General features: G+C 28.6%; 1 protein-coding gene across 1 annotated transcript; it reads right to left on the reverse strand.

Moving 5' to 3' along the window:
• Nucleotides 1-1,713: 1,713 nt before the first annotated feature.
• On the reverse strand, nt 1,714-7,538 carry LOC145000754 (putative cytokinin riboside 5'-monophosphate phosphoribohydrolase LOGL10). Its single transcript, XM_078960028.1, has 7 exons — nt 7,252-7,538; nt 6,945-7,042; nt 6,473-6,503; nt 6,300-6,399; nt 5,661-5,731; nt 4,510-4,653; nt 1,714-1,907 (listed from the first exon to the last, which is right to left on the reverse strand). The coding sequence occupies exons 1-7, from the start codon at nt 7,384-7,386 to the stop codon at nt 1,836-1,838; spliced, it is 651 nt and encodes a 216-aa protein (XP_078816154.1). The 5' UTR covers nt 7,387-7,538; the 3' UTR covers nt 1,714-1,835.
• Between the last annotated feature and the right edge of the window lie 2,397 nt (nt 7,539-9,935).

Here is a 9,935-nt window from a genome sequence, read left to right on the forward strand (position 1 = left end):
ACTAACACAACCTCAAGGTTGTCACTGATTGAATGTATCATTATTCATTTTATTCGGTTTATCAAGTTTGTAATACATTTCAGAAACTATACATTTGTAATACATTTTTATATATAGTGAATTATAAGTGAGATCAGTATCAATAAAACAAAAAAATTATTTCTTTGCATCATACAAAGTATGGATTAAGGTCGGACACGTGACATTTAATAATCATTCAATACTCATTATTTGCATTATTGTCATTCTCATCCTTATTAGACGATCCGTTATACCCACCACATATCACTTATGTGGTGGATGCCACATCAACACCACATTCACCTACTACTAATATGATATACGTACCATCAAACATGCCACTCCACCTCATTTTTTATTTTAATTTAATTCAAAAATACATTAAAATGCAACACATATTTTTTTAATTAAATTTAATTAAAAAAGACAATAAAACATATAGTTTTTTTAAACTATTTTTTTATTCATTGAAACAAGATTACATTAATTTAAAACAAACAACATAAAATAATAAAAAAAAAAACATAAAAAACCTTAAAAATGAAACCACAAACAACTTAAACTAGTTTTTAAATGTTATTTTTAATACTAAATTTTGGGCACTCTTTTAATTTTTGTCAAGCTTTAACGTGTTTCAACAGTGTGTGTTTCGTGTCTTTATATTGGTACTTGACCACAATAAACGGGACGCCTTCATGAACTTTGTTTATAAAAAAGTTATAAATACCATTGAATTCAAAACATTTAACCTTCATATTATGATACTTAAAATATATTTCATCAATACTACGACTTTGGCAACCCATTAAATCATGGAAAACGTTTCCAACTTTTATCCAAAAATTAGTAGGCACTACTGAGTCTTCTAAAGTAGCTACCCATGCTCGTGGTAATTTCTCTTCTTCATTTTCTGACAAATTCATCCTTTTAGGAGCCATTGGTTTTGGAAGAATGCAAACAAGTGTGTGATTTTGTGACAAAAGAAAGAAGAAATTGTGTGAGTATGTTTAATATAAGTGTGGTATTTATAAACGAAGTTTAATATATTTGAAAGGTAAAAAAAAAAAAAAAAGAAGTTACAGAGAAACTAGCCATTGAAAATCATCGACCAATAGCTAATTTCGTTTGATTTCACGGAACATCACGATCACAATCGACCACGGCCGGCCGGGTTGGTGTGCACGGTCGTGGTCGTTGTCCACGTACACCACGAGCCATCTTGTGGTAAGTATACCATACGATCTTATTTACCAAAGCTTGTAATGTTCACCCAAATCCCATCCCCTCTTATCTTATTCCATTTAACAACCTAGCCTTAGAATTTAAAACATGACAATCCAAAAGTCATATAAGATTTAATACGTAATTGTACATAATAAATAAAGAACTTTTTGTCACATGTCTTCTTCTTTTTCATTTGGACACATGATATTTTATAAAATTTTTGATTTTTTAATTTTCCACTTGTCATTTTAGTATATTTTTAATTTTATTAAATTAAAATTTTATATTTAATATATAAAAGAATATATATATGTAAGGTATTTATTTGAAATGATTTATATATATAATATATTCAATACATTAAAGCTTCATTAATTTTAATAATTCAAAAAAATTCTTATTTTTCTTATAAATTCAAAATTTTCAGTTAAAATTTCATATTTAATTCTTTTTTAAATAAACCAATATAATACGTGGGTCTCACACCTAATATACAAATACATTATAAACTTCTTAAAAAAATAATTAGCTTAGTTTAGTTTTAAATCACTCAACATCAAATATATTTTAAGAGATTTTTCCAACTTTTATTAGACCGAAGATGATTGGTCCATTTCCCAACTTTGTTTGAGTACAACCCCTTCATGCACTGCCACATATTCCTGCACATATATAAATGTCAATGTACAAGTGCATCATCAAGCTATGTCCCATCGTAACCAATTTAAATTATCCAAAATGATTAGGTTGATATAACTTGTATCATATATAAAAAAGAATGTAAATCGAATTATTTGTATGGGCACGCTGAATTCCATTATGTTTGAAATAAATGCTGAAGTACTATTATATGTATTTCTATTAGGATTTGGTCTTGAACATAAAAAACCGTGCTCTCATGTTCTTTTTAATAGGATAAGAGTTGAACTTTTTATTCTTAATCTTCTAAATAGTTTCTTTCAATTTGGGCATGACATAAGAGAAAAAAAAAAAAAAACTACTTTTTTGATCTATAACGATAAAAATCCTTGAGCTTTCAACGATTATTGTCCGGATGATGTTTATACTTTATAATAAATATTAATATATATTTGCTAGATTTCTTCGTTAAAAAAAGGCTTGTATATTTATTCTTTACTTAAAAAGTTCTACAGTACGCCATCACCAATGGTTTACCAACCATGATATATATATATATATATATATATATATATATATATATATATATATATATATATATATATATATATATATATATATATATATATATATATATATATATATATATATATATATATATATATATATATATATATAAAACATGAGATGTATTTTTTTAATCCTATACTTCATACAAGTATATCAAGTCTTTATTTATATAACTAAAATATGAAAATTTATTATGTTCTACTTATAAAAATACAATAAAAACGTTGAAAATATTGTAAATTAATTATAAAATGAGATATGTTTAAAATGAAGGGGTTAAATGTCTAAGTTATATTGACTATTCAATTGGTCGAAATACAAAAACAAAATAGTTGTTTTCTCCAATAGTTTTAAGTGATCATTAAAAAAAATATATATTAGTAAACTATAAAAATCATCCATTTAAGATGCTCTTAGAAAATCTTCCATATTAGATTTTTTACTATTGATCTTTTCTTGTTAACAACTTATTATTATTAGAGTGCAAGGTTTAATTGTTTTTTTATTGACCACCTCAATATATATAATATATATTAAATGATCAATATAATTATACATTCTGCCATTTAACCCCTCACACATTAGTTATATTTCAACCTCCTTTTTAAATTTATTTTAGTTTTGAATATATATTTTTTACTTATTAATTATTTGTATTAAATATTTAATGACATTTCTTTTATGAAATATAAAACTATAATGATTATATAATTCTTTTTTTCATTTTTTATAACTATTAGTAATAGTTTTTTCGTATAAATTTTTTCCAAACGATATGTTGTAATATATATTTTTTTGAAACATTTTATTATTATATTTTTAATAAAATTAAATTACAATTTTTGTTTAAAAAAGAATAATTAAATAAGAAGGTTTTATAAAACATTTTACATAAATATGGATAAATTATTTAATTTTTTTTTATAAAAATAAACTATTAGAAATGGTTAACCATTTGAGTGATTATTTAATTATATGTTAATTTTTTAGAATGATAATGTAGCAATAGTTTTAAATTTTAAAATAATTTAAATATTAGAGATGCTCATGTGAATAGATACAAATCATTATAATATTACCTTTTTTGACTTTAGCCCAATTTGTCTCTTATTAATCTTGTACTATTTTTATTTTTATTTTTAGGGTTAGTAACCTAAAAAGATAACAACTTTGGTTTTTGTCCATATTTAGGTAATTATGATTTTTTATTCACATTTGACCATTAAATTTGCTTGATATGTTCAAAATAGGATAATATGATCGGTAATTAACGGTAACATTACCCTATTATGAACAGGTCAAACAAATTTACTGGTCAAATGTGTTCGAAAAAATCACGGTTACCTAAATTTGGACAAAACTAAAGCTCTTTACCTATTTTGCTAATATTGAGTTTTTTTATGTTAAGTGTAAGTAGTTATAAGATCCATTGATGTGAAATGAAATTGGGTTGTTCGGTCTTATGTATGAGGAGATGGTTAAGTATTCGGCCAACCCAGTTTAAGCCCAACTAGTTAGTGGTTAGGTTGTATACGCTTAAAAGGCTAGGTTGTATGTGTTTTAAAGACTGAGCAACATAGCTTAGCCAATGACTAGCCGAGACTAAACTGGGTTATACCAAACCTAACCTAATTGTTCATTGAATGTCGGAGTGTGATCCCAGGGAAAACAGTCCCTAAGACGGTTCTTGTCTAGTATTACCAAAACGCGTAAGAAACTTTGGTTTTTGTCCGTATTTAGGTAATTATTTTTTTTCGTACACATTAATTTGAACAATAAATTTGTTTGACCTGTTCATAATAGGGTAATATTACCGTAATTACCGGTCATATTACCCTATTTTGAACAGGCCAAACAAGTTCAATGATCAAATGCGAACGAAAAAAACATGATTACCTAAATGTGAACAAAGGTAAAAGTTCGTTACTTTTCTAGGTCATTAACCCTTATTTTTAAAACCACTATTTTAACAAGTAATATGTAGACATGCATGCAAATTATGAATGTACCATAAATATAAATAAATAAAAGCATGAAGTAGTGTTATCAATCTACCTCTAGTTTAGTGATCAAATCTTGTGCTGTAATTGCCGAAACCATAATCTTTCTTTCTGAAACTTCTATGAAACCTTCTTCTACTCCTTTGTCAAACAAAGCAAGTAAACTATCGTAGTATCCATCCACATTTAACAGCCCGACCTATAACGATTAATCATATTTATTTGAAAAAAAAATAGTTAGCGACACTAGTAGTGGATTAATAAGAATAAATGATATGTCCTAAGAAACAACAATAATGTATTTTACTTATTGAACTTGATTGACCTTTATTATATTATATAGGTGTAATCGATATTGTGTTTTCTGCCTGTCCCATGGCCCGATATATTAACAAATTCTTATTATTAGGAATAAATAATTCTCTATCTAAAAGTATGCTTTTTATTTCCGAATTTGTTCAAGATATATTGAAAAATTATCCATATATTTTATATCATAATTATTGTGCAGGCATATTTGTGCCACAAGCCATGTCGCAGGTTGGCAACTAGATATATAGGAGGTCCGGCCGCCATCAGCTATATTTTTCCAAATTATAAAAGATAACCGCTATGTTACGTCACACATAAACTAATAAAAGATTCATATATTGATCGTTGTTAAATAATTAACAGTTTAATAATGATGTTCTTAATTAATTAAAATACACAATAATTACTTCTCATAGTATATTTTATATATGTTACATCAGAAATTAAATATCTTTTTACTTTTCTTAGTAATTATAATTCTATTCATACGAAATAAGAAAATTGTGTTTTAAAATATTACTAATTTATCAAAATATAACCCTTGTTACTATTTCATATTAATAGAACCTAAGTAAGTTAAAGTAGAAAGAAAACATAGAATATTAAATTTCTCATATTTCATACTAGCATTTGTCTTCTTTCTATCTATTTCTATGTCCTAACTTTTACAATAACTTTTATGTACGAAATTTCATTAAAATTGCAGCTTTTGTATACCTTTTCATAACAGTCTCTCATGAAATTCGAGAAGAAATAACACATAGTTCCAAAAACTTTTTGCTTTCGAGTGTCCATAAACGAATATAACGTACTTCTCTCTTTTAGAAAATTTTCAGCTCAAATATGATTTTCTTCATTAGCAATGACTAGAAGATATTAAAAAAATAATCTTACAGGTTTGTCATGGATTCCAAGTTGAGACCAAGTGACCATCTCAAGCAACTCTTCCATGGTGCCATACCCTCCTAAACGAATGTATTGACTTTTAGTATTTTGGTGCAAAACATGAGGAAGAAAGATAATAATATATACATATATAATCTAATAAGAATGATATAATCATAGTATTAAAAACAACATAACTATATATTATCACGCAACTATCACATTAAATTAAAGTTATAATTAATCAGGTAGACATATTTAAGGGTTTTTATTGACCAAGAAGTAATGACCGATAATCATTATTGATTAAACATCGACAGAAAGTTATGTATCATGTGAATATCTTATTTCGCAATATGTGTAATGTGTCTTGGGTACTTGATACTGAAAATTCATGTTCACGAACTTTACATCTAATAAAACGAATTTTAACTTATTATTAAAGTTTTTAGCCGATGCCACTCAAACCCTGGTGAAAAAATAGATATACCACATGTGAAAACTGTGTCTTAAACTCACGTATAGTAACTTTGTCGATTTTTGGTGGTTTTGCACTTTTTTTTTTAAGGAATACCTTTTCGACATAGTTTCATTAATTACAGTAATTGTTTGTATGCATGTTCGAGACTAATTTTCATATATATATACCAGGAAGTGCGATGAAAGCATCAGCATTTTCAGCCATTACAGACTTCCTTTGATGCATATCTTCGACTATTCTTAGCTCCCCCGCTGTTTCCCCTGATATCTACACATTGTAAAATTGCATTAAATTAAATCACTAAACTTCGAAATGTTTAACAGGTGTTGAATTGTAGTACCTCATGGGATAAAAGAGCTTTGGGCATCACTCTGCAAAAATTAACCAATTAAACACATACCAAAACCCTAATAGGTAAAAGGTAGAACATCATCAACTATATAAATATTGAATTTTATTACATAAAAAGTTTGGTTTCAACTTTAAACAGCTTGTTTCTTGATATATACCAGTATCTAATGCGATGTACTAAATCAATCAATAAATTAACATAATTAAAAAAAAAAAAAACACAACTTATATATATCGAATCTTGTGCTAGTGCGTTTTCAACAGGAATGCATCAGTAGACGTAGCAATGAGTTCGCACTCCAGCTTACTCAACACCAATGATGAAAACTATATATGGTTCTCACACGCATGTACATTGTAGAAAGAGTAACGAACAAATCAGATTGATTTGTTTATGTATTGCATATGAAAACGTGTTTGTGTCTGGGATGGGGGGGGGGGGGGGGGGGGGGGGGGATTACCCAAGAACATGGCAACCTCCATTAAAGACAGTTTCAGAAATCAATCCCATCAAGCCAATACTTCCTCCACCATAGATGAGATCAATTTTCCTATTAACCTGACAACAGCAATAGTCATCAAACACAAAATTAGATATAAACACCATATAGTTAGTTTGTTTGGTGATAAGAGATCAAGATAAGGTCGACAATCGGATTTCATAAGTGCAAAGGAGTCCAGTTTCTCACTGGATTCGAGTTCTGGGAGCTAAAAAGTAAATTAGTATCAAGAATATGAACACTTATGCAATGGATATGTGTTGATTACCAGTTCTTGACCAAGTTCTAAGGCAGCATCAGTAAATGAAGATCTAAAACCAGTTCGACTCCCACAAAATACACATATTCTTTTCAGTTTTCTTCCTCTTTCTTCTTCTTTTGAAGATGTTCCTTCGCTTTCCATCTGTTTATGCCTCGTGTGTGTGTGTGTGTGTGTGAGAGAGAGAGAGAGAGAGAGAGAGAGAGAGAGAGAGAGAGAGAGAGAGAGAGAGAGAGAGAGAGAGAGAGAGAGAGAGCGGCTGTTCTCAGCAATACATACCCTTTTGAGTTTTGTCACATATAAATAAATCAGTTGCAAGTCTCGATCGATAAACATCATTTATTTAAGACATAGAGTCAAAGTTCCCCTTCGCCCATATCTCTTAACTAATAAGTTAAGAGTTTATAAGAAGTTGAAAAATTTTAGAGGGACGTTTTTAGATTGACTTTTGCAAGTAACCAAGTTTGGTCGGTTTCTAAGACCAAAGTTTTTCACCAAAGCTCTCTCTCTCTCTCTCTCTCTCTCTCTCTCTCTCTCTCTCTCTCTCTCTCTCTCTCTCTCATTTATTTATTTTTTACTTCTTTTCCGTTTCTGCTTTAGTAGTTCGCCCAATTTATCTCGTACGGTTGTTTCAGTAATTGCAACAATCACCTATTTCTTATATGATCCGTTATTCTTTCTAGATAAGGGGATCTAACTCACTAGCCAACAGGAGTCTAGGGTGGAGTGGCTAAACCTTCTTTCTTTTTTTTTTGGTGAGTCGGAGACAAAGCACCTAGATAAGGGCCCGTAACGGCACACTCAACTTCATGTTCATTTCATTTTAACTTTATTTTCCTCACATTTGTATGACCTCTTGCCTCACTTTTATATTTTTCTAGGTATAAATAATTTATAAGGAAATGTATTATAAAGTTGCTACATTTTAATCTCATATTCTATTAAATCTTTGTTTTATTTAATTTTTTTTAATTAAGTTTCGAATACTAATTAAATTGTTCAATTATGTCCCGGATACTGGTTAAATTATTTAATTTTGGACAATTTTTCAAATTAGCCAATTAATCTAAAAAATTATCCAAAATTGAATATTTTAATTGGTATTTGGAGCTTAATTAGAAAAAATGGACTTAATTGTATATGAGTTTAAAATATAAGGACATTATAGGAGTTTTATCTAAATGTAAGTTTTTGCTTATTTATTCTATACACTGTATAAAAAGTTTCAAACTTGAATATTTAAGAGTATATATTTGGAGTTCTTTAAAGCGAAGCAATGTAAGTTTCTGGTTTAGATGAGATCTCAAAAGAGTTACTTGGAAAATATTATGTATCGATATTTATTTTGATATTTAATACGATCATCATCTACATTAGTTTTTGTTATTATTCACACTGTATTGATAGATGCTTAGGCCTTTAGGGTAAGCAAAAATGAGATTATGTTCAAAAGTTAACTAATAACAAATATTAATCATACAATTTGATGAGTTTTGAGCATTACATTAATTCTATGGTGCACATACAAACCCTAAAGCTTTGGATCTAATTTTCTAATTGTATATGCAATAATCATCCTAAGCTCATAAACTCTAATGACTAGCATACAAATCCGAAATTAACATATGATTAGGGTTAGAAATATTACCTTGATTGTTATGTAGCAATAACATTCAAAATCCTTCTTGATCTTGACTTCTGAAAGCCTAGTGCTTCAAATGTTACACCTCTAATGGAGTCACAAATACCACTAACAACAAGGAAGAACAAATGAGAGATGGAAGGCCTCAAAAACATCCAAGGGTTCTCTTAGAAGATTAGGGATGTTTTTAAGGAGCCTTCAGGGTTCCTTTTATAGTTAGGCTTCTAAGGTTATCAACTTGGAGACCCCAATTTCCTTGCTTAGGCCCTAAACAACATATGGACTCCTTATTGGACAAGCCTTAAACGAAATCTTTATGGACTCTCATATAGATTTTGTCCACCCTTTACTAATAAGGTCCATGAGCCCAAACCATAAATATTACCGATTTACATAATCAATCCCCGCCAATTTAATCAGTCTTTTTTGATCACCGAATTAATTCCAAATTAATTTATGATCAATAGTATTTAAATAATATGATTTATCAATTAATATATTATTCTTATAATATATTAATAAATCATAATTAATCTTCTTTCCTCATAATTCATCCTATTAGTTGCTATGGTGAAGGCAACCCAAAAGGACCATGCTATTGATGGTTCTCTTAGAAGATTAGGGATGTTTTTAAGGAGCCTTTAGGGTTCCTTTTATAGTTAGGCTTCTAGGGTTATCAACTTGGAGACCCCAATTTCCTTGCTTAGGCCCTAAACAACGTATGAACTCCTTATTGGACAAGCCTTAAACGAAATCTTTATGGACTCTCATATAGATTTCGTCCACCCTTTATTAATAAGGTCCATGAGCCCAAACTATAAATATTACCGATTTACATAATCAATCCCCGCCAATTTAATCAGTCTCTTTTGATCACCAAATTAATTCCAAATTAATTTATGATCAATAGTATTTAAATAATATGATTTATCAATTAATATATTATTCTTATAATATATTAATAAATCATAATTAATCTTCTTTCCTCATAATTCATCCTATCAGTTGCTATGGTGAAGGCAACCCAAAAGGACCATGCTCATAATCGAGT

The sequence above is a fragment of the Lactuca saligna genome, chromosome 1 (assembly GCF_052625555.1).
Source record: "Lactuca saligna cultivar CGN05327 chromosome 1, ASM5262555v1, whole genome shotgun sequence".
NCBI classification, from domain to species: Eukaryota; Viridiplantae; Streptophyta; class Magnoliopsida; order Asterales; family Asteraceae; genus Lactuca; species Lactuca saligna.